Source organism: Salvelinus sp. IW2-2015, linkage group LG6.1, assembly GCF_002910315.2.
Source record: "Salvelinus sp. IW2-2015 linkage group LG6.1, ASM291031v2, whole genome shotgun sequence".
In the NCBI taxonomy this organism is placed as follows: Eukaryota; Metazoa; Chordata; class Actinopteri; order Salmoniformes; family Salmonidae; genus Salvelinus; species Salvelinus sp. IW2-2015.
Window position 1 is genome coordinate 7,636,361 of NC_036845.1, and position 26,851 is coordinate 7,663,211.

General features: G+C 42.5%; 1 protein-coding gene across 1 annotated transcript in view; it reads left to right on the top strand.

Annotated features, from left to right (window-relative positions):
- Positions 1 to 7,209: 7,209 nt before the first annotated feature.
- LOC111964967 (triple functional domain protein-like) overlaps positions 7,210 to 26,851 on the top strand; it is a 65,208-nt gene continuing 45,566 nt past the window's right edge. Inside the window, exons 1-2 of the mRNA XM_023988867.2 lie at positions 7,210 to 7,460; positions 16,113 to 16,169. Of these exons, the coding sequence (XP_023844635.1) occupies positions 7,391 to 7,460; positions 16,113 to 16,169 (127 nt within the window). The 5' untranslated portion in view covers positions 7,210 to 7,390. The remainder of the gene's footprint in view (positions 7,461 to 16,112; positions 16,170 to 26,851) is intronic.

Here is a 26,851-nt window from a genome sequence, read left to right on the forward strand (position 1 = left end):
CACACCCTATTGGCCCCAATCTGTGATCAAATAGATGACCCGTCCCTAACCATTATTTGGCAAGGACCCACTGGGTCCTTGTTGTCTCCAGTAGCTTTACTCCATCTTCTCCTATAATTATACAAATACTACAGTGACAATCTCTTACCTTGATCACTCTTGAGACACTCTGTTTCCAGAGCTGTTTTCTAAACGCTCGAGACATGAATCTTAGCTCCTCATATCAAAGACAGCTCCCAAACTGTTTGGCCCTGTCCGGGGGTATCATCGGATGGGGCCACAGTGTCTCCTGACCCCTCCTGTCTCAACCTCCAGTATTTATGCTGCAGTAGTTTTGTGTCGGGGGGGCTAGGGTCAGTTGGTTATATCTGGAGTACTTCTGTCTTATCCGGTGTCCTGTGTGAATTTAAGTATGCTCTCTCTAATTCTCTCCTTCTCACTTTCTTTCTCTCTCTCGGAGGACCTGAGCCCTAGGACCATGCGTCAGGACTACCGGGCATGATGACTCCTTGCTGTCCCCAGTCCACCTGGCCTTGCTGCTGTTCCAGTTTCAACTGTTCTGCCTGTGGCTATGGAACCCTGACCTGTCCACCGGACGTGCTACCTGTCCCAGACCTGCTGTTTTCAACTCTCTAGAGACCGCAGGAGCGGTAGAGATACTCTTAATGATCGGCTATGAAAAGCCAACTGACATTTACTCCTGAGGTGCTGACTTGCTACACCCTCGATAACTACTGTGATTTTTCTTATTTGACCATGCTGGTCATTTATGAACATTTGAACATCTTGGCCATGTTCTGTTATAATCTCCACCCGGCACAGCCAGAAGAGGACTGGCCACCCCTCATAGCCTGGTTCCTCTCTAGGTTTCTTCCTAGGTTTTGGCCTTTCTAGGGAGTTTTTCATAGCCACCGTGCTTCTACACCTGCATTGCTTGCTGTTTGGGGTTTTAGGCTGGGTTTCTGTACAGCACTTCGAGACTACTTGCTGATTGTACGAAAGAGCTATATAAAATAACACTTGATTTGATTTGATTTGAAACGACATCTACAATCTACAGTTGAAGTCGAGAAGTTTAACATACACTTAGGTTGGAGTCATTATAAAACTTGTTTTTCAACCACTCCACAAATGTCTATAGTTTTGGCAAGTCGGTTAGGACATCTACTTTGTGCATGACACAAGTAATTTTCCAAACAATTGTTTACAGACAGATTGTTCACTTATAATTCACTTTTATCACAATTCCAGTGGGTTCAGAGGTTTAACATACACTAGTTGACTGTGCCTTAAACAGCTTGGAAAATTCCAGAAAAATGATGTCATGGCTTTAGAAGCTTCTGATAGGGCTAATTGACATCATTTGAGTCAATTGAAGGTGTACCTGTGGATGTATTTCAAGGCCTACCTTCAAACTCAGTGCCTCTTTGCTTAACATCATGGAAAATCAAAAGAAATCAGCCAAGACATCAGAAAAAAGAATTTGTAGACCTCCACAAGTCTGATTTATCCTTGGGAGCAATTTCCAAACGCCTGAAGGTACCCACGTCATCTGTACAACAATAGTACGCAAGTATAAGCACCATGGGACCACGCAGACCGTCATACCGCGCTCAGGAAGGAGACGTGTTCTGTCTCTTAGAGATTAACTTTCTTTTGGTGCGAGAAAGTGCAAAAGTGCACCCCAGACACACAGCAAAGGACCTTGTGAAGATGCTGGAGGAAAACCGGTACAAAAAGTATCTATACCACAATAAAAACGAGTCCTATATCGACATAACCTGAAAGGCAGCTCAGCAAGGCAAGAAGCGCTGCTCCAAAACCGCCATTAAAAAAGCCAAGACTACGGTTTGCAACCACATGGGGACAAAGATCGTACCTTTTGGAGAAATGTCCTCTGGTCTGATGAAACAAAAATAGAACTGTTTGGCCATAATGGCCATCGTTATGTTTGGAGGAAAAAGGGGACGTTTGCAAGCCGAAAGAACACACCATCCCAACCGTGAAGCACGGGGTGACAGCATCATGTTGTGGGTGCTTTGCTGCAGGAGGGACTGGTGCACTTCACAAAAATAGATGGCGTCATGAGGAAGGTACATTATGGATATATTGAAGCAACATCTCAAGACATCTGTCAAGAAGTTAAAGCTTGGTCGCAAATGGATTTTCCAAGTGGACAATGACCCCAAGCATTCTTCCAAAGTTGTTGGCAAAAATGTCTTAAGGACAACAAAGTCAAGGTATTGGAGTGGCCATCACAAAGCCCTTGTGGGAAGCTTGTGGAAGGCTACTCGAAACGTTTGACCCAAGTTAAACTATTTAAAGGCATAGCTACCAAATACTAATTGAGTGTATGTAAACTTCTGACCCACTGGGAATGTGGTGAAAGAAATAAAAGCTGAAATAAATCATTCTCTCTACTATTATTCTGACATTTCACATTCTTAAAATAAAGTGGTGATCCTAACTGACATAAGACAGGGAATTTTTACTCTGATTAAATGTCAGGAATTGTGAAAAAACTGAGTTTAAATGTACTTGGCTAAGGTGTATGTAAACTTCCGACTTCAACTGTAGCTCCAGATAGAGATCAGTGAGTGCTGTCGAGAAGATAAGGCTGGGGGTAGAAGCTGTTAAGGAGCCTACACATCTGCCTAATCATTCATCAATGTTTGTTATTTCTTTACTAGTAGCTTATGTTGTGTAAGTTGATCGAAAAGCAATAACCTAAATACAAATGTATACGGTTTTACATTGAATTATGATACTTGACATGTTTTCAATTAATTAACTAAATCTAAAGATAGGCAAACAAGAAATAGAGCCTTTTGCAGCCAATTTAAATCTAACAAAAGCAATAAACAGTGATATTCACACAGTTTTATACATTTGAAAAAGTTTTTTAAAAGTATGTTTTTTCCCTACAGAATTTACTCAAGTAAAAGTACAGTACACATTCCTAAAAGAAAACTACTCAAGTACTGTAACGTGTTACTTGTTAGTTACTACCCACCTCTGTATTTTCATGAATCCCCAGTACTGTTAAATCCATACCTCTGTTGATAATTTATAGTTGGGCAACATAGCCTACAGGCTGAACCTCTATCTACACAATGGTCTGGTAAACAGTCCAGAAGACTTATTGTATTAAGATAAATGCAATTGAAACATTCATGATGAAATGCATGATTTGGTCACAGATTGAGACCAGGGTGTAGCCTATGTAACGTCTATAACAGAACTGTGTAGGTCAGCTTACCTTGTTTGATAGTCAGGTTTAAAGTGAAGCATCGCCACTCTCAACAAAGCAACCTATTCAAAGAATCCACCCTCTTAATTGACATGAATACTATTCATGAGAACACAGACAAAGAATTCCAGTTCATGCACTGCAGAACCACGGCAGGTGACCAGCATCTATTTTCCAGCCCAAAGGTTACTGTCTGAAAATAATATTGTTTTCTCCTCAGACAGAGGCTTGCTAACTAGATAGTGTAGTATTGGGTGACCCCCTGTCGGCTAGGTATTTATCAAAAGCAGTGCTATCGCCTTACCAACGTCAACAATGGGGCTGGGGCTGAATGGGTCATTGTTATACAGTAGAGGCTACTCTTACAGACAGTGACAAACATGTCTCACCTGGACAGGTAATAAAAGAGCCCCGTGTCCAATTACTTGAGGAAGGGATTGACCAACAGAGAATGGATGGTGTTAAAGAGCAATACACAATACTAGGCCTCGACCTATGTTGTGAAACTCATTGTTAGGTTAGGCCTAGTTCAATCCAACCAAGGAACACAATGACTTCTTAATAAAAGCCATTCACCAGTATGCATGTTGTACGCATGTTGTACTAAAACTAGAAAGGAATAACACTAATGTAAAGTAGTGAAAAGTGGGGTGAGATGAAAGTGCCAGGAGCTGATAATTAATATGACATAGCCAATCCTTCAAAAATTAGGGGACCAACAAGTGTGGAGAAATGTTGAGTGACAAAACGATCCACCCAAACTTCAAATTCAAAAGGTCAACCAGCATTTGGCTACTGCCTGTCCAAAGAGAACAACATACACCAAGAAACAAACACACCAGCCTATTGAATTGAATTTATTTTGGGTAACAGACATATACAACAAAATGTACAATGTGGACCCAGAGGATATCACTTGAAAGTATTCATTAAAATGCTTGTTTCCAAAGTGGACCTCGATATTAAATTCCATTAGATTACACAATATTGACCAAGGACGATCACAGATGAAGCTGCCCTCATATGGGGTGAGAGAGCGTTTGATACTTGGAAAATTATTGTGCATCTTTGCATTTAAAAGCAGTTAGATAATTCATATTCCACTAAGGCATGGCTGATTTCTAAAGTGAGACATCTCATTTGGAGAAACTGCATAATTGGAGTCCCCACTGAATTATGTATGATCTGGTGAGAGCTCAGAGAGGGATCTAAGAGAAGGCCCCCATAACATCACCATAACATGCACAACATGTCCCCATAACATTACTATAACATCCACAAAATGTCCCCATACATCACCATAACATCACAAAATGTCCCCATAACATCACCATAATATCCACAAAATGTCCCCATAACATTTTTTAAAATATATATTTTTACATTTAAACTTTATTTAACTAGGCAAGTCAGTTAAGAACAAATTCTTATTTACAATGACGGCCTACCGGCCACACCCTGGACGACGCTGGGCCAATTGTGCACTGCCCTATGCCGTGGTATAATGGCCATAAATTACAAACCCCTGACGTGCCTTATTGCTATTATAAACTGGTTACCAACGTAATTAGAGCAGTAAAAATACATGTTTTGTCATACCCGTGGTATACGGTATCATATACCACAGCTGTCAGCCAATCAGCATTCCGAACCACCCAGTTTATAATGCAAATTATAAAGTTTGAGTCCTGAATGCTGATTGGCTGAAAGACATACCARAGGTATGACACCATTTTTATTTGTACTGTTCTAATTACGTTGGTATCCAATTTATAATCGCAATAAGGCCAGAGGAGCTGTGGTATATGGCAAATATACCACGGCTAAGGGCTGTTCTTATGCACGACTCAAAGCAGAATGCCTGGATACAGCCATTAGCCATGCTTAAATATGCTTCAATTATTGTGAGCTCTTGAGTCTACATATGCATGCTATTCATTACCAGGAAATGCCATCATTTTATTGGCAGGGATAAAGAAACAGGACAACAAAACACGATGCAAGCTATTGGCTACCTTGCCACCACCACCACCAGACAAATACAAATATATACAGTACAACTAATATACATTACAATCACATCTACACAAGCGAAATAGCTGATAATACCATCACCAAACCTGCTTTTCCTTTATTGACTCCACGGGGACTGAGGGTTGGGACCTGTTCTCTCGTTGGACTTCGCAGAACGCGAGCTGAGAGACATGTTGTTTCCACACCATCACGAATATGTCTTTGAAGTGTGAATACAGTATCAGAATTCTGGAAACAGTTGTAAGTTTTCCATGTCACATGGAATTCTTATATTTTGTCCTTGGTGTCCTGGGCTGGCTCGAGGGGCTCAAGCTGCAGTTCTCAGATAACACTTTCCCACCAATTAAATGGTGTTAGCTGTTTCCTTGGTTACGTAGGACCAAGGAAATGATTTTTGCTGAATTTGCATATCCTAAACCCTAACCTTAACCCATACCCTAACATTAACCTTAACCATAATCATTACCTAACGCTAACCCCAACCTTAACCATTTTGAATGTCTACTTCAATGGAGTATGGACGTCCCAAGGATTCCGGATAGCACGGACATTTTTTTCTGATGGGGGCAGCTACAAATAATTCCCTGCAGGCTGCACCATGCACAGCTAGCATTGTGGAATCGGCCCAAATCAACTGTACTAGCTGGGTGTTGACCATATAAATAGTTCGGGTAGAAACACCACAAATCCACATGATTTGTCACGGTCCACTCATGGGGCCGCAAATAAACTTCTCATTATATCATTGAGAAATATCCGATATTGATTCATTTTTAATCAATGTGGAAAGATACGTTTGTAGGGCGTCTTTTTGGCCTACACATGTTGTTGTGAAGGCTGCTAGTCTACAGTTTGTCGTCTTTCTGTATTTGTATATTCGCTTTAATTTCTAAAGTTACATTAGAGGGAATGGGTCACACAGGTGGGATGCACAAGTATGGAGAGCATACAGGCATATACAAGCCTTTGTCTTTCAAACATGCGTCTATGTAATTAATGATTATTCCCAGCCGCACGCCAACATTGTGTGGAATATGAGGAGGGGGCCATGAATTGAGACGTTGATGCAGACGTTAATTGTATCACACGATACAATTATAGATATTTTCAAGATGCCTCGATGACACTTTGTAATGTAGGCCCTGAGAGGAGCGGAGACAATGCATTTCCAAATGGACACTATAATAATCTTCTTTACTTGATTTTACTAGCGACTTTCTAAACTGCAGAATTTGTGCATCACAACATAGGCCAATCGGTATGCCAACACTAGGAAGAGGACAAAATGTATGTATAAAGGTGCCTTATACTTTTTAAAACCAGTGGGAGGCAGTGTTTGATCGCAGAATGAACCATCTGGATATTTTATAGCAGACGTCTATCAATCATTATTGTAGGTAGGTCTATACAATCTCCAATGGAAAATAATAACACTAGGCCAGTCATCATCAGGTAGGCTAAATAGTCGAAATGTATTGATTATTCCCAGTGTAGGAAGTGTTTTTGTGATAAATAACATTTTATTCCTAGCCTATCTTAAAGCTATGTTTTCCTGTTGGCTACCATAGTTTATGAAAGGTCTATGTCTATATTATATCATGTCTGGTGGCCAAGTGTAGCCTGATCCCAGATCTGTTTGTGCTTTTGCCAATTCCATTGTCATTGTCAAACAAAATATGTTTGACATGACAAATCCGTAAGGAGTTGGCAAGAGAGCAGAAACAGACTGGCACCCAGGCTACACCAAGCCTGTATGATTTGGCTCCCCTACCCAACCGATTTGGCTTCCCTTTCATCCCATTTGTGGCGCACAATGCCTCAAAATATCAGGGATATTCCAGCAGGGCCAGAGACCCCATACAAGACCTCCCCTTTATCAACGGACTTCCCCCTCTGCCTCTGTGCTCAGGCTCTGGAGCGCCGCCGATCGGTAATAAGAATTTTCATTCTCGCCAAGATGGAGGTCTCTTGCCTATTGACGAGAGAAAAGATTGCGTGCGTGTTACAGTAGAATATAATTTCAATGGTGTTGCATTTCAATTTTCTCGGAAAATCTAGAGGAAGTCAATTCTTTGGAGATCTTTTTTCCATATCGGTATTCCAGCCATGAGCTCTGGAGAGGGAATAGATGAGGCTGCTAAAGATGCGGCCGACATAGCGGCGTTTTTCAAGTCCGGTAAGTGAAAGAGGGGCGAGAACCTACGGTAGCCCACTGTATTGATAATGCCATCTACATTGTTCCCGTATAGATGGTAAACGGATCAACAAATTCAGCCATTGGTGGGTGGATGCGTTAGAGAGATACGATTATTATTCTCCTAAACAGTCTCCCTGTCATCCTCTCTGTTTTTATTCCAATATGATAACAGAGTGAACCTCAGATTATAGTAAATTACACACACTTCAATGTAAAAAAAAAACATACCTGTCTTGGATGGTTTATAATCTAGAAATGAAATGTAATAAATGTATCCCTATCCCGAGATGTGTGTAGAATACATCTTTCAATGATTCTGTACCCTGCGTCGTGGCCAACGAACCTTTTGCAGTGAGCTGCTTGTTAGTCAGAACCACATCCTGTAGATTGTGATAGCCTATCATGTAAACAAACTGTAGCCTATGAGCCGCCCAGGTGAAGAGGCTGCACAACCTATCTGTAACATAACTGAGTTTTAGGCCAGGCTTACGTAGCCTATGGAAACATCTTCCTGTTTACTCTCATACAATGTGTTATGGAATAACCAAGAATAGACTATCACTTTTTTCTATTGCTGTTTTGTTTATTTAGATACCCATTAGTCCATCAGGGCAATAAACAAATCCCTAAAAAATGTATCCTTACAAAATATTCAGATTATTGTGTTATTAGTGTTATTTATTTTAACATATCTAATACTATTGAGTTTATCTCTGGTATACATTCTAATATTTTTTTCTCTCTAGTCAATTTAATGACCTAACATAATGTGTTTTTCTTTTACCCTAGTAGGCCAAACCTATTAAATCCCAGAAGTGGTCCACACCACACACTACCATCATTTCCCCCAACATTAATTGGGGTAAGAATGTAATTCTAATGGAATTAACATTTTGGAAAGTAAAAAAAAAGTGCATATAGGTGCCTTGGGAACGTCCTTGGACCATGATGAGACCACCTCAGATGATCCACAGTCAGAGCAGCTGTTCGTTTGCGCTCAGCTGTTTCTGTAGCATCTGGTCTGGTGCATCTTGGTCAAGAAGTCTGTTTCCCACCATCCCCATTGATGACACACAGACAGAAGTTTGAGTGGGACAGAAGTGAAGTGAAGAAGGGACTGAGTCTATTGGAAAGACGAGTGATATAGCCTAATGATTTATATAATACATTCTATTCTYTTCTTTAGTGAATGCATGTTACACAGCATTGACTTGAGCTTTTAGGTCACTGGAGTCTGGAGGTAAAGGAAGTTAAGAAAGAGCTGTCTAAAGACAATGTTAGGAATTGGGTTTGGCGAAGGAATGTTCCAACATTAATGGAGTCAAGGGACCTCGAACTATAGGCTGATGGTCATATCTAACAAGGTAGAAATATATACATCTGGCTATGTTCCTTTCTCCCATAGTTACCACAAATATTTCCTCTCAGTGTCTCTTTAAGACAGCTTGGAATGCTATAATGGATTGTATTATATTGTTGCAGTCTACTGTTGGTATGTGGCCAGTGTTTTCTGCTGTAGCTGCTATAGACCATGTCCTGGGAGTTAACAATAACAACATGAACCTGAATGATGTGCATGAACAACATTTGCCTGTAAATGGTCTCTGTCTAGATGCTTTGAGGTTTGAGTAGCCAATTTTTCCTATTATTGTTAACTGTAAGGACTCAGCTTAGCTTGCTGTATCGGGTAATTCGGTTGTATTTTGCGCAGTGTTCAAGCTAGTAAGTGTTTTGCATGGTGATGCATTTAGACTTTCAAATTTCACACATATTGTGTAGGTGCTAAAACTGTGAAAGCTAGTTATGACGGTGTAAGAGAGAGGCCAGTGAAACACAGCGCAAACAACATGACCCATAACTCTGTCCAAGCATACGATAGATAGGAGCAAGTAATATGTTGGCTGAGTCCCAAAAGCTATTCCATATAGTCCACTACTTTTGACCAGAGCCCTATGCCTTTGAGGTACTATATAGGGAATAGGGAATATATTCACTATAATAGGGTGCCATTTGGGATGCAACCATGGATATGTTGTTTGGCCTGTCAGTATCCTACAACACTATTCATCCTGAAGCCACAGTGAAAGGACAGAAAAGGCCATCCCACTTTCTGTAACCTCTCCAGCAGGCTTCCTAATTGCTGCTGGCTTGTTGAGCGTTGAAATCTTGGCACAAAGTTGCTCTTTCTTGTTGCACTGAAACACATTTCTTTAGTTTGGGGAGTTCTGGGTGCACCCACTGTGATGCCCTAGTTAATCTCGAGTAGGACTTTGGTTGTGCACTACTTTTGACCAGGGTAGGAATAGGGTGCCTTTTTGGACTCGTATGGCTGTACTAGACAGCCTGGCTGAAGTTGTTTTTGTCATTTAATTAGGCTAATTTTAGTATTCACCCTTTGAAGAGTATCTAACGCAGTGATATACTAGACAGTCTGTATTGGAAGTTGATACGCATAACATAAGCCATAGCTCGATGATTTAGGGAAGTCAACTATCAAAACAGTATTCTTTTCAGTTTATGGAGACATATTTCTGTTTGGAGTTGTTGTGGTAGTCATGGAGATGTTGTGCTAGTCATAGTCGTCTATTATTCCTCGTCATTATCTTGTGATGAGGTAGACAGATGGACATTATTATGTCATTCCCACAGACATTGTATAGATCCCACATTGTATACTGAGTCATCCTCTTGTGAGCTAATCAGTGAGGTGGTCATAACTTGTAGTCCACTTGACGATGAGGCTCATTACAGCAGCTCAGTAGCATGCCTATGATGTCAGCCCACACAAAGCTTTAGGTCTATGTCTCAAGGAATTCAAAACTATTGCACTGTATGCTTATATTCACTTTACACTGAGTGTACAAAACATTAGGAACACCTGCTCATAGACTGACATAGACCTGTCTCTTATACACATCTAGATGTGTATAAGAGACAGGAGTGTACAAAACATTAGGAACACCTGCTCATAGACTGACCAGGTGAATCCAGGTGAAAGCTATGATCCCTTATTGATGTCACTTGTTAAATCCACTTCAATCAGTGTAGATGAAGGGGAGGAGACAGATTGAAGACAGATTTTTAAGCCTTGAGACACTTGAGACATTGATTGGGTATGTGTGCCATTCAGAGGGGGAATGGGCAAGACAAAAGATTGAAGTGCCTTTGAATGGGGTATGGTAGTAGGTGTCAGGTGCACCGGTTTAAGTGTCATGAACTGCAAAGCGGCTGGGTTTTTCACGCTCAACAGTTTCCCGTGTGTATCAAGAATGGTCCACCACCCAAAGGACGTCCAGCCAATTTTACACAACTGTTGTAGTCAACATGAGCCAGCATCCGTGTGGGAACGCTTTCAACACCTTGTAGAGTACTTGCCCTGATGAATTGAGTCTGTTCTGAGGGCAAAAGGGAGGGGTGCAACTCAATATTAAGAAGGTGTTCCTTAAGTTTTGTACACTCAGTGTATAGAAATACTATGTATTTACTATTTACCTCGTTATTACATTGGCACTGAGTGTAGTATACAGAGCTTTGGGAAGGCATAAGGTTGTCTTGGCCTGTTTGATGTGAGTTGACTCTTACAGGGATCACCCTGTCCCTCACTGTACAGTAAGCTGTTGTAATGCAGAGCTGCTCGCTGGCTATTCATAGCGTACWGTGGCATTGCCCATTAGCTTTCAATTACCCAAATCAGGAGGTCATTTTCAGTGGCTTTTTAAGGATAGCAGACTGAAWGAATTGTGTAATTGAATTATGCATATTTTTCTTGCTTTTTAAGAACAAGACGAAAAATGTATTACTAACTTTAATGACACAGCATCATGCCATGCTTTCAAATGAGTACGCTGTAGCTCAATCAGGAAGCTCTGATTTACACGTTTTTTTATTTAACTAGGCAAGACAGTTTAGAAACATTCTTATTTACAATGACGGCCTAGGACCTGCCTCGTTCAGGGGTAGAACGACACATTTTTACCTTGTCAGCTCAGGGATTTGATCTAGCAACCTTTCAGTTACTGGCCTAACGCTCTAACCACTAGGCTACCTGCCGCCCCAAGGTAATAAGATACTAGTCATCCATCATACCACCAGTGGTTTAATGAGACCAATGGTTCCAACAAAGATGTAGTGTTTACTATGTCAAAGTGCCTTCTATTTCTGTCCTGTAGTCAGGCGCCATTTTCCACCACATAGCTGCCTCGCTTTGCCCATTTACCATATTACACAGTGGGGTTGTTCTTGTGAGAGGACGGCCGTTACATTGGCAACGGTATAAATCAGGATATTTTCTGTGTACATGATTGTTCCACTATCCAGCTCAAAGCAGGCTGAGGTTTGCCAAGTACTTTCATTTGATTGGTTCTTTGGAAAAGCCCCTTTACTAAATTATTATGTCCCCATTCCATTTAAATATTACTTGCTTTCTAGTGGTGATATTATGCCATAGAAAGGTCACAGTTATCATCTATTTACCATTAACTGTTGGACATGAAAATTCAAAATGTCTTTGTCCATTTAGGAATGAAAAATTTGATTATGGCTAGGCCTAATTAGACTGGCCTGTAATGGCCTGTAATGTGAGCCAAATTGTTGTACTGTCTGTGATCCAGCATTATCACCCAGTGGGATCATTCTTATCGAAGTGGAAACCTAAGTGTTATGTAATAAAATGTCTACTGGCTGCTGCTGAGGAACAGACTTGACCCAACTAAAGTCTTCTTAGCTGTGTCATAATAATGGTGTAGTGTAGTAGGGATCAGATGCTCCAGAATCAATTCACATCATGAGAGATGGAGAGGGGAGAGAGAGAGGGGGAGAGAGAAAGAGAGCGAGAGAAAGAGAGCGAGCGAAAGGAAGGACAGAAAAACCACCTCTGCAAATGATAGAGTAGTAAAGGCTAAAGTCAGGGTGGAGTAGACCATCATGGCTTGCMTTTATACATATTCTACAGTCAAAAAGAATCCTCTTGCATTCTATTGCAAAGTAATTGGCAGTTGCTTCTAGTGGAGTAGAGGCAATCAGCCCAGAGTGGCATTGCACCATGAGACGGCCTCAGCCCAGCCGCCATCATTCCATCCTCCTCATAATTGGAAAAAGAAGAGCTTTTGACTGGAGCTGTTCTGTTTTTCCCAGACTCACTTTGATGGTTTGGTTTCCCCCTCCTCTCTTCAGCGAGTCCACTGTATGCTCACAATGGAGAGCAGATGTTTTAGTGCTGCTTGACTGTTATGGATTTGTTTATTGTAGAGCTGTTTATAAAGCAGCCTGCTGAGTGTCTTTTATGAGATCCATGGCATTTATAGTATAGATTAGTTAGAGATACTAGGCTTTTCACTGACCCACAGAACTAGATAAGGCCATATCTCACTCAAAGCAGCAATCMGTGCACAATTCTGTAGTATAGATCATAAACTGTAGGCCTATGCGAGTTGTGTGGAAGAAATCTAAAGAAAATCGTTAAAACTGCCTGCATGATCAGAAGAATAGCAAAGTATTTACCGGGAAAGATTCTTAAGCAAACAACCCAAGCATGAATTGGGAGTCAGGTGAACTACTGTTCTGTGATCTGGGGAAATTCATCAGAAAGTGAGATTAGGAGGATGCAGATTGCACAGAACAAAGCAACAAGGATTGTTTTATGGTGGAGATATGATACTTCTCTTGTAGTCATATACAATGGTCTTGGGTGGTCATCAATCAACAAGATAATTGAAAAACACATGCTTATTTTATTTTACAAAGTACACCACTTAAAACGGCCGAACACATACACAGTATTCAGTTGGTAAGAGACATTCAGTCATTACAAGAAATAGATTGTCCCCCATCTATGTCTTATCTCGGCAGAGAAGAGAAATAGGCAAAATAACATTTCGAATCAGAGTAATAAAGAAATTGAATAATTTATCTAGCCAACCAGAAACCTTTCAATTTATAAATTCATACAATACTTAGAACCACTTAAATATAACAAATTGCAAGGTTGTGCAGGACTATGGTAGATGAACAAACCAATCTATCTTTTAAGACTGTTAGATTATTTATCTGGTCAATATGGCAGTGTATTATGTCTGTTGTTTATAACAGTGTGTTAAATGTGATTGTATTGTAAATTGTATTTGAATGTTTAAGGACTCTTGGAAGATTAGTCCAAGTGAGGATTAAAAGAGATCCTAATAAAATAAAATAAAACACTAACGCTTGCAGAGCTTAAAGTCATTGCTTACAGGGTAAGGAAACCAATATGTAATTTGGGTGAACTATCCCTTTAATAACATTAATTTCCCATTTAAATAGTCCCGATTTGCATACAGATAACCGTCAATGTCAATAAGTAGGAATTGAGAATGCAGAGTGAAGTCGATAACTAGCCTAAGGGATGGCTTAATTCAGTCAGGAATATAGAGGTATCAATCACAGCAGCCTCAGCCTGCCACCCACGTTGCCTGGGGGCCAGGAAGGAAGGAAAGAAAAGGGATTGTGGGCCATGAAGAAGAAGAGTGGCTGTGGGCTGAGCCTGCCTGTGTGTCTKCTTGAAATCCCTCATCTGATAAGAGAGGATTTCCTATCCATCAGAAAACCTCAGCCACCCACACCCTACCAGATACACACACCCTACCAGACACACATACCCTACCAGACACACACACCCAGCAGCCCCCTCCTTCCCAGCACTAAGGAGGCGTCTGGAATCAGGGCATCTCATCTCAGAACCCTGGCCTCCTAGGTGTCTGTCTGCCGGCCTGCCTTCCTGTCTGTMTCCCTCTCAGAGACTAGCTGTTATATCAAACAGAGCAGCAGGGTTTTATGTGTTTCTGAGCTTATGTATTAACACCCCTCTTCTCTCTGATGGTAATAATAAACTCAGACGCACACACACACAKACAAGCGCATTTGATCCTTCCCGTCGTTCATGCAGGACGGTATATTAAAAATCATATACTATTAAAAGCCTTTATGTTTTGAGAACATGCCTTTCCTCTTTTTAATGAGGTTGCGGCACGCACACGCACACGTACACACACGCACACGTACACACGCACACATCCACGCACACGTACATATACACACACACAGACAGGGCTCAGTTTGGGAATCAAAGCAGCATGGCCCATAGTGGGACTGAGCTAGGGGATGTTTGGTGTGGTGTGGTTGCAGCTGTGTGCCCTCCCTGTGCTTGTCTTCAGTGAACAGCTGTGCACAGCTTGTCAAACAGGAACTCCACACGGAGTGAAACATCCTCTCCCCTTTGAAGACACTAACATGTTTAGATCCTCCTCGTGCTGCACTCTGCCAGTGGTCACCTGGTTTAAATAGATCACGCGCCGCTGCTCAGATTTGTATAAAAACAAGCAAACTAAACTAAAATCCACATAATACAATATTGTCTATCTCATTCACCCCGTTCATGTTGGTGTTTGTTTGTATGAGAGACATCGTTTTGGTCCACTTTTAGATGTCATACCCTGGATAGTTAGACATGTAACTGACTGTAACTCATAGCCATTTCCATGTTAGAAAACCCCTAGGTGAATAGGCAAGAGTAGGATAGCAGAGATACAATGTAGGATGTCAGTTACAAAGCCTAAGGCTTCGTCTTACAGCAGGGGACCCTCTAGTCTATATTTACATTACAATTTTTACATTTCAGTCATTTAGCAGACGCTCTTATCCAGAGTGACTTACAGTTCGTGCATTCACCTGAAGATAGCTAGACAACCACATAATCACAGTCATAGTAAGTAAATTTAATAAATAAGTGTTAGTTCAAGAAAGGCACGTTTTTTGGGGGGTGGATGGGGGAGGTTTCAATCGGATCATCATCATGTGAATTCCCCATCACATGTCTTCGAGACACTTTAATTGTGACCTTAGTATAGCCTAACATAAAATCCACAATGCTGTTAACATCGAACAGCCACTGCAGTTCGCCGCCCATTTAATCCCTAGCAGCAGCATATGCTGGTTTGTCTTTTGAGAAGCAGGCAAAGTAGAGCTAAGCTGTAGCTATCCCGTGCCACTGATAGATGAATGACCCAGAAAGAAAACAGGGCTGTACTGCTAACAGCCCACAACACCACAGTACTGCCATAGACGTAGAAGTGAGTCAGTCTGTCAGAATGAAGAGAAAGCCTCACTTAACCCACTGTAATGTGCCACTGTAAAAATCAGAGCAGACGATGACAGACTGTCTTTAACTTTAATGACTCCAGGTGAATTATCCAGCATTCCGGCTTCAAAGATATCATTTTTGTCAGGCGGGTGGCGGTAGAAAGATCTGCAGATTCCCGCTCAGGGGTTCTATATCATGATTCATTCCTGTACCAGTTTGTCAGCTGTAAGTCATTTGGTGGCTTCATGTTCAATTCTGTGTGCGTCCCAAATGCAAATGGTACCCTATTCCCTGTATAATGCACTACTGTTGTATTGGGAATAGGGTGCCATTTGTGACACAGCCCATGTTTCATGCTGTTTCATGTCTTTGACTAGCCAGATACTGGGATCAAAGCAGCTCTTCCTTGTCCTCTCATCTGCAGGCAATAATCACATGCTCAAGGTCGGAAGAGATTCTCAAAGCCAGGCCACTACGTTCATTCGCTGACTATTCTTTTTTCATCTTCATTTTTCTAGATTCTCTCCCTCTTTCAAAATGTGAGCCCAAACTGGACGGACCCTGTCAACAAGCAGGTAATTTATTTACTTCATTCTTTTGCTTTGTCTGCGGAATGTATTGTATAATTGTGCTACGCGTATGACGTGGCATCTTGCTTTGGGATACCCTCTCAGATATCTGTTTATGCCTGTTTGTGGTCAGGTTTGGGGAAGAAACAGAAACCGATCCTATCATATCTCGTTAAGAGAGAGAGATTAAATTACCTCTCATTTGAGCTCCCCTTATCTCTCTGCTTGGGTACATGGGTATACTGTACACAGCTATTATATATAGTATATTACATGGCTGCTGTTGCCAGTGACCTGCTCGTAGTGCACCCCAACTGATTGAGAGTGAAAGTTAAGTACAGAGGGTCTGGTTTAACTGAAGGTCCTCATCACTGACTCAGTGCCATCAGAGCCTACCGGTGTATTTTTTCCATCATGGATGCTTTTTTGTGTGTAGTCATTTCCTATTAGGCTCTACATGGAGTCTTGAAGGTTAATGTAGTATAGAGTTTTCACCCGTGACATTCTTCATGGCTAACTGGTCACTGACCTGCTTATTTTTCAACTAGGTGACACAAGGTGACACACGCAGACACACACACAGACACGGCTACACTTCACCGCACTTGACTAGTTGGCACGTGGTCAACCAGACTGTCACCTGCTTACTAACTGAATGCCATCACGGTCTCTGTGTTCTTTATGTTCTTTATGTTCAGAAGGCCTGTGTTTAAAAACACACTGTCCAAACTTCACACCTAGACGGATTGGTTACTGATCCGTAGCATATTCTGTTTTCCACATTCTGTTAGGTGAAGTGAAATATTTAACACATTTGTATCTACTATGATGAACCTGTTAGATGCTGCACATTCATTTGCAGGTGTTTCAGCTGCCAAGTTAATTATATAGGGTTAATAATGAGTTTCAATGAAGATATATGCTGACTCTGCTGTTACTAAAGATGGTCTGTGTTGGCTAGAGGGGAAAACGGTTTATGTGTGAATTATTCAATAAAGTTGACCAAACATTTTTCTATCTGCTGACAATTCCCTTTGGATATTTTGAATGCTACGTAGGTAGGAGAAGTAGGCTATGTTATGTCATGATTATTATAGCTTACCTTTTGCTGGTGGCCAAAAATCTACCATGTGCGCTAGGTGTCATGTTCTTGTGAACATATTACAATTCTCTTTCCATATTGATATGGTTGTATCAGTCTAATACAGAACATCAGTATGTCTTTCAGGCAAGCATTATGGTCATTCTTTGCCTGTCTTTCATACTGATAGCAATGCATTTTTTTTCTGGAAGATCTTAGCAGAACAGAAAGTGTAAGATTGTGTGTGATTGAAGTGTATAGGCTACACCTTACTATAATCTCCCAGCAGAACACAGAACTGTCTCTCCCTTAATTGGGGCTTGCTGTGGATCAGGATTAGTAAGAACAGTTCTGCTCTGTTCTGTTCTGTGTTCCTGTGGGAGAGACAGAGGCACACACACACAAAAATATCTGCTCTCCAGAGGAGGGCCTGTCTTTGGACGCTGCAAAACCTCTGCCTGTGCTGTCAGTAGAGATCAGACCTGCTATGGTGACAGGGCTGGGATGGGAGGTATGGGAGGGCTGGGCTAAGAGGGCTGGGCTAGGAGGGCTGGGCTCGGAAGGCTAGGAGGGCTGGGCTAGGAGGGCTAGGCTAGGAGGACTAGGATAGGAGGCATAGGATAGGAGGGCTGGGTCAGGAGGGCTAGGCTAGGAGGACTAGGATAGGAGGGCTGGGTCAGGAGGGCTGGGATAGGAGGGCTGGMTTAGGAGGGCTGAGCTGGGCTAGGAGGTCTGGGCTAGAAGCGCTGGACTAGGAGGGCTGGGCTAGGACGGTTGTGCTAGGAGGGCTGGGCTAGGAGGGCTGGGCTAGGAGGGCTGGGCTAGGAGGACTTTGCTAGGAGGGCTAGGATAGGCCATGCATTAAAACATGAGAGCACTCCTTTCATGTCTGTTGAAAGCAGGAGGAGAGGAGAGGCTTGCTAGCTCTCGCTCACACACTCCCTCAGACTGTATTACTGAGATGAATACGATCATACAGTAGGAAGTGAGTAGCAACAATAGACATTTACTCTGTGAACCATTTGCCCATGGTCTATTGTCATTAAACATATATACAGCCAAATGCATCTCAGATGGCGCAGCAGGACTTTAGGATTCCCTATAGTAAGAACAGAGACACATCTCTGGCTGCCATCTTTATTCTGAGAGCAATTCCAGGAAATCCCTTTGAGGACCATTAAGTCTCGTGTTTACACACAGAATGAGTCCAGAGTGTGTTCACTGTTCTCTGCTACGCGGCAGGGAGCGATGTACAGCAGGTGGAGAACCCTATTTCCATAAATACCTGATTTTATACAGCAGCAGTACAGCTTGGTTCTCTGTTTGCATCCAGCTAAACGTCCTGGACGACAGTTTGTCAGTGTCACCACACTCAGCAAGACATGCTGCAAAAGCCGCATAGATCTTTTACTTAAACTTGCCCACAATATACATAATATGTCATTTAGAAAATGAAAAGCTTTTGTAATATGGAAAATAGCATCAACTACATTATAATAATAATGCAGAAGAGTCTTTAAGTGCAGCACAAATCACCAAAGGTAATTTTTTATTTAACTCGGCAAGTCAGTTAAGAACAAATTCTTATTTACAATGAGGGCKTACCCCTGCCAAACACTGGGCCAATTGTGCGCCGCCCTATGGGACTCCCAATCATGGCCAGATGTGATACAGCCTGGATTCAAACCAGGGACTGTAGCGACACCTCTTGCACTGAGATGCAGTGCCTTTGACTGCTGCGCCACTCGGGATGACTCCTATTGATAAATAGCACAATAGATGACCCTTAGCAGATTATCATCCCATCTCAATAGGTACCTTGGTATTGCCTCTTGAGCTACCAGTGTCGTGAAGACATTAATATTTATATTGCACTGTATAATAATGATATATATCACACTATACTGTATATTGCCCTATATAATTCTCCATATATCCCTGATAGGCCCTAGCTGTCAGCAGTGTTCATTCTCCAGGGAGGGCTGCATGCTACAGACAGTGGTAGAGTGATGTGGTGGTGGGGGAGGGAAGAGGGAAGTAGTGTTACCCAGTAATTGACTTAGTCCCACCCTCCGCCTGCAGGCCTGGTGGTCATGTGCCCCATATGTCTATGACAACACTGTTGAGGTCCTGCCTGGGCTGCATAGCATGTGAGCTCACAACAGAATTTTCAATTACAGAGTACAGCTATTCTGAACAGAAAAGCATTTCGATTACTAGTGCAAAGATGATATATACAGWATATATCTCCCTCTATATATATATATATTTGCATATATTTGCACTAGTAATCGAAATGCTATATATATATATATCTATATATATATATACACTGTTGAAGTCGGAAGWTTACATACACTTAGGTTGGAGTCATTAAAACTTGTTTTTCAACCACTCCACAAATTTCTACTTTGTGCATGACACAAGTCATTTTTCCAACAATTGTTACAGACAGTTATTTCACTTATAACTCACTGTATCACAATTCCAGTGGGTCAGAAGTATACATACACTAAGTTGACTGTGCCTTTAAACAGCTTTGGAAAATTCCAGAAATTATGTCATGGCTTTATAATCTTCTGATAGGCTAATTGACAGCATCTGAGTCAATTGGAGGTGTACCTGTGGAAGTATTTCAAGTGCTACCTTCAAACTCAGTGCCTCTTTGCTTGACATCATGGAAAATCAAAAGAAATCAGCCAAGACCTCAGAAAAAAAAAATGTTGACATCCACAAGTCTGGTTCATCCTTGGGAGCAATTTCCAAACGCCTGAAGGTACCACGTTCATCTGTAAAAACAATTGTACGCAAGTATAAACACCATGGGACCACGCAGCCTTCATACCGCTCAGGAAGGAGACGCGTTCTGTCTCCTAGAGATGAACGTACTTTGGTGCGAAAAGTGCAAATCAATCCAGAACAACAGCAAAGGACTTTGTGAAGATGCTGGAGGAAACAGGTACAAAAGTATCTATATCCACAGTAAAACGAGTCCTATATTGACGTCACCTGAAAGGTTGCTCAGCAAGGAGAAGCCACTGCTCCAAAATAAAAAAGCCAGACTATGGTTTGCAACTGCACATGGGGACAAAGATTGTACTTTTTGGAGAAATGTCCTCTGGTCTGATGAAACAAAATAGAACTGTTTGGCCATAATGACCATCGTTATGTTTGGAGGAAAAAGGGGGAGGCTTGCAATCCGAAGAACACCATCCCAACCGTGAAGCACGGGGTGACAGCTCATGTTGCGGAGGTACTTTGCTGCAGGAGGGACTGGTGCACTTCGCAAAATAGATGGATCATGAGGAGGAAAATTATGTGGATATATTACGCAACATCTCAGGACATCAGTCAGGAAGTTAAAGCTTGGTCACAAATGGGTCTTCCAAATGGACAATGACCCCAAGTATACTTCCAAAGTTGTGGCAAATGGCTTAAGGGCAACAAAGTTAAGGTATTGGAGTGCCATCCCAAATCCCTGACCTCAATCCTATATATAATTTGTGGGCAGAACTGAAAAAGCGTGTGCGAATAAGGAGGCCTACAATCCTGACTCAGTTACACCAGCTCTGTCAGAGGAATGGGCCAAAAATCCACCCAATTTATTGTGGGAAGCTTGTGGAAGGCTACCCGACACGCGTTGACCCAAGTTAAACAATTTAAGCAATGCTACCAAATACTAATTGAGTGTATGTAAACTTCTGACCCACTGGAATGTGAGAAATAAATAAAAGCTGAAATAAATCATTCTCTACTATTATTCTGACATTTCACATTCTTAAATAAAGTGGTGATCCTAACTGACCTAAGACAGGGACTTTTTACTAGGATTAAATGTCAGGTTTGTGAAAAACGAGTTTAAATGTATTTGGCTAAGGTGTATGTAAACTTCCGACTTCAACTGTATATCTCTCCTCTTGCTCGTCTCTCTCTCTCTCTCTCTCTCTCTCTCTCTTCTCTCTCTCTCATCTCTCTCTCTCTCTCTCTCTCTCTCTCTCTCTCTTCTCTCTCCTAGATCATAGGAATATATATATACATATATATATAATCTCTTTCTGTCTCCTCCTTTTTTGTCTTTTATCATCTGTTTTAATCTCCTCTGCTGTCATCCTTAGCTGAAGATGATGCTGTTGATGATGCTCTACCGTTGCTGTGAGGATCCAAGCTGTACCATTATAAGCCCAGCACCTCATGATGATCCTGTTAGAGGCTGCTCACTGCTCTCGCATTTACTCTCCCTTACTCCCCTGACTGCATGACCCAGCACAGCTGTCTCCATGTCATATACCACAGGGGTCCACTTGGCCCCACTCTGCCATTCCCTACGCCTCTACACCCCCTGGCCCCTAACAGTAGGAGGCGGTGACAACCTGTATGATGCCTCGACCCTGCTCCTCTGTCCCACCCTGTCTGCCTGCCCACCTGTCCCCCTGTCTCTCCTGCCTTCAGCACAGCACAACACAACAAACCCAATCCCACAGCCCACCTACTGTAACAGTGCTGTTTACTCCATTACAACCAGTCTTAATGCTAATTGTTAAGTTAACATGCCTCCACTCTCCTCCTCCCTCCTCTTCCGCTTCCGGGCCGCTGCCTGTGAGCAGTTGCTTGCTTGTCTCTCCGTTCCCACTCCTTAATTGCCTCCGTGCGTCTTCATACGCAAGGGACATGGAAATAATTCATGAGCAGTAATGAAAGCTGAAGTGTCACCACCTCAACCCAGCTCCCCTCCCTTAGTTCCTCCCTACCCTGGCCTCTCTCTATGGAGCAGAGTGTAACAGAATATCAAATGAGCTCCAGAAACCACTTCCTTCTCTGGTTTTGTAACAGTATTTTTATTGGAATTTCACAATTTTCACCCATATTCCTTCTCTGGTTAAAACAGTCCAAGGCTTGGGAGGCTGGCGGGAATCAGGATCTGTCAGGCTGTTTGAGCCTAGTAGCCATGTCCATGGTTATTATTATTTTACCCCGTTTTTTTCTCTCCAATTTCATGATATCCAATTGGTAGTTACAGTCTTGTCTTATCGCTGCAACTCCCGTACGGACTCGGGAGAGGCAAAGGTCAAGAGCCATGCGTCCTCCGAAACACAACCCAACCAAACCACACTGCTTCTTGACACAATGCCCACTCAACCCGGAAGCCAGCCGCACCAATGTGTCGGAGGAAACACCGTGCACCTGGCCCGCCACAGGCCAAACCCTCCCCTAACCCGGACGACGCTGGGCCAATTGTGTGCCGCCCCATGGGTCTCCCGGTCGTGTCAGGCTGCGACAGAGCCTGGACTCGAACCCAGAATCTCTAGTGGCACAGCTAGCACTGCCTTAGACCACTGTGCCAGTCTGGAGGCCATGGTTATTATTATTCAGACAGCYAGATCCAACGGGAGGACGAACCACACTGTGTGGTTCGAACAGGACGAAGGATAGTTCTGAGTTTCATCTGCAGAATTAGAATGTGAATAAAGCCCATGTGGCAAATATTGAGAAAGACCCAGTCAGCGCCAGCCAGCTAGCAGAGCCTGTTACAGCATTTAGCTACAGCTAGCTACAGCAGCGAAACTGCAAATCAAAACTGACAGTGAAAGCACAATAATTTACTACCTTCTCATCGAGCTAATGGATTTAGAAAGCTCACATCCATATTACGGACAGCATTAGGCATCACCTAATGTCATAAAGGAATAGGCAGCCTCGACGCAGCAGTCTATTAACTAACTGACCGCCTGGTGATGTCACCAGGCATGCCATAACTCCAGCGGTCTTTTTAAATAGCTATTACAATAAAATGGCATTATTATATATTTTTTAATTTCACAGTATTATTCCAACCTCATAGTGTGGAAATATATATAAAACACAGGAAAAGTATTTGACTGCACTGAGTTTGACTGCACTGAGGCTTATATATATATAATAATATAAGTAATCAAATGACAAGAAACCAACAGTCTTTTTAGACAGAGACAACACAGGCCTAGCTGTGGTTCAAACGTCCATTATTGCAGATTGAGACTGTAGTCCTGGTATGTTGATGAATTGATATAGACAAACACTGACTGGTCTCAGATCAGACTCAGAGACTCAGCGTCCTGGCAGGGCGACAGAGAGGCAGCATGGTAGTGATCCAGGTCGCCTATTAATACACCCTGCCGCTGAGCCTCTGCTCATTTTCTCACTTTCTCTGTGTTAGCCTGGTTCAACCATACTGAACAATGCATTATCCACTGTTTCAGTCTGGTTTCACCAGGCTAACCCTGGGTGTCAGGAAAGGCAACTCATCATCACACCTCGTTCCAGGCACAGCAACCTCAACCTGTGTATTATTAATTTACCCAAAACACATCCATGTTACTAGGTTACCACTTCCTCTGGATTAGCTTGTTACCTGTGGAATTGACTCTTTATTGCAATGTGGTCAGTATGAATGGATTACTGTAGATGAGTTAATGTGGTGCGCTGCCAAAAGGAACATTGTTTCAGGAAAGCTGGATCTAGCTGAAGTTAATGTACTGGCTTACAGTTGTTACAAGTTACAACATAACACACCTTTCACAGTACTTTGTAGTCGAGAGAGAGTGAGTGTAGTAATGCACTATAAAGGGAATAGCATGCCATTTGGGACACACAGTGTCTGGCGGTCATTTCTGGTGTTTAAGCCACCTGTCCAGACCTCTGCTGCTGTGTCCATGGCCCCAATGTCCCTCCCAGAGTCAGTCAGTTCACAGGCAGCAGCACTCAGCCTAGCCTGCCTAGAGAATGACAAAACACAGCCTGACGGCAGGCAGTGCCCTCAGGGGGGAGACGCAACCCCTCTCACACACACACATTCATGCACACACATACACCTCGGAGGATGGACTAGGGACGGGACACAACCTCAGAGAGAGCACTGCCGGTTCTGTTGCTAGAGAGCACTGATGCATGTGAGAGAGAGGTTCTAGTCCATCACACTCCCATCATCAGCCTCTGGAAGGGCCCTCCTCCCCCACACCAACCAATAGGGAGGCAGAGATAGCTCTCATGGTCCAGAGATTGGGTTGGTTGGAGGTGGTGGTATTGCACTGACTGTAATGTAAAGGAAGCTGGATGGGGTTTGGCTGGTTCTATTCCAAAGCTCTTAGCACAGGGGCCTGTTGACATGCTCATACAGAGCACTGGGGAGAACACAGAGATAGCAGATAGCAAGCACCATCCTTCCTCACTGGTCCTCACTGGTCCCTGGTCCATGGAGCTAAAGCTATTCTAGTGAGAGTCGTTCCTCTCTGCTGCTACCTGGCTTGTTCATGAGCTGAATAGTGTGAGAAGGGAAGAGACATGGCCATGCAGACTCTCTCCATAGGACTCTGTAAGTAGCTACCTTGTGGAATGATATTCTCATCCCTGATGGTTGCATGGCTAGTGAGGCTCTCTTCTTTCTTCACCAAACAATGGCCTATTTATGGAGACAGTCAGTGCTGAATCAGGACAGGACGAAAAGCTATTTATTTCTGATATTGTCATGTATTTCTGTCATGTATTTTTCTATGATTCATCTGTTTAGTTGTGCTTGCTGCCCTTGTAACAGTCATTTTTACAATTGGCTGATTATGACTGTGCTCATCAGAATGGGATTAGCTCAGTTATCATGAGGCTAATATGATTGTGTCACTTTCCAGTATGGAGAACATTTTTAAAACAGAGGGAAGCAGGGGAACGACTACCTGAACTTATCCAATAAGAAACACTTATTTTAGTTTTCCATTTCAAAACGTTTTGCTACAGTGTGCACTACTGAACATGACCTATGTCATTTAGTTTGGAACATGGCTTGGTCTGGTCAGTCTTCATGTTCTCCTTCATGTGTTGGGAGTCTTTCTTTCATCCTGACACTTMATACTGTTTGTCCTCCACTGCTSTCCTCTCCTTTCAGAGATCCCTGTAGATAATTGGTCCTTTCATTTCATCCTCTAGTGGCAAATTAGGTCACCGAGCTGAGAGAAAAGCGGGTGGTCATGTGTTGAATGACTAAGAAACTATTTTGGACTATTTTCTAAAAAATGTTTTATTCATTGCTGCAGACATGATGAGGGCAAAGCTGTTGTTTATTGTCGTAGATGTGTTACTTAGGCTATGTCTTTTTTTTTGGGGGGGGGGTTAGAGTTGTTATGCTTTATTTATCTCACCGTGCTGTGAGGATTTGGTGTGATGTGGCTTGTTTGTCCCTCTGGGGGAGCGATAGCTGTAGACTGAGCCTGTCCAAAGGGCAGGACAGCGTAACTGAACAGGAAGAGCTCAGCTCGTCTGAGGAGGTCATAATCTCTGACTGTGTCGCCTTGGACCTGCTCCAGTACCATGCCATCACTATTACCATTATCTTGGCTACGGTAATCCAAAGYCATCCTGGCTGCTAGCTACGACACAAGGCTCTCATCTGGTGTGGACACCACWACCCATTATGCAGAACTAGTCTGTATAAAGAGGCTTGGAGGGAGTTTTGAGTTTGGCCCAGATAACATACCCAGACCGTGAATGTCCTTCTGCCTGAATCAGAGGGCGAAGGAGTGGGTGTCTGACTCAACAGATTGTAAGAATATTTACAGTTATGGTTGAATTTGTAACTGACAGATCTGTAAGATAATTGTAATGACTCTTCCAACAGGAGATACACACAGGCCTGCACAATTATGTTTTCAATTACATAAAAATAAAAAAATCGATTGTTTCAGATCTCTGCAATGTAGCCAGGACTGAGTGGAAATGAATGAAGTAGGATGGACATTTTTGTTGAGAAAAAGTGCACTGGCATTAAAACATTTAATATTTCAAGAGGCTGTCGTATGTATGCGTCTCTAACACAGTGATGWCTATAGAAAAAAGGTTGGTAGGTAGAACATAGGAATGCTGGGGATGCAAGCTGATCCTAACTGTTATAGGCCAATTTCTATTTTGCCCTGTTTATCAAAGTGTTGGAAAAACAATAATCAACTGACTGGCTTTCTTGATGTCTATAATATTCTCTCTGGTATGCAACCTGGTTTCCGCTCAGGTTATGGATGTGTCACTGCAACCTTAAAGGTCCTCAATGATGTCACCACTGCCCTTGATTCAAAGGAATGTTGTGCTGCTATTTATATTGACGGCCAAAGATTTTGATAAGGTAGACCATTCCATTCTTGTGAGCCGGCTAAGGAGTATTGGTGTCTCTGAGGGGTCTTTGGCCTGGTTTGCTAATTACCTCTTTCAAAGAGTGCAGTGTATAAAGTCAGAACATCTGCTGTCTCAGCCACTGCCTGTCACCAAGGGAGTACCCCAAGGCTCAATCCTAGGCCCAATCCTAGGCCCCACGCTCTTCTCAATTTACATCAACAACATAGCTCAGGCAGTAGGAAGATCTCTCATCCATTTATATGCAGATGATACAGTCTTAAACTCAGCTGGCCCCTCCCTGGATTTTGTGTTAAACACTCTAAAACAAAGCTTTCTTATTGTCCAACAAGCTTTCTCTGCCCTTAACCTTGTTCTGAACACTTCCAAAACAAAGGTCATGTTGTTTGGTAAGAAGAATGCCCCTCTCCCCACCGGTGTGATTACTACCTCTGAGGGTTTAGAGCTTGAGATAGTCACC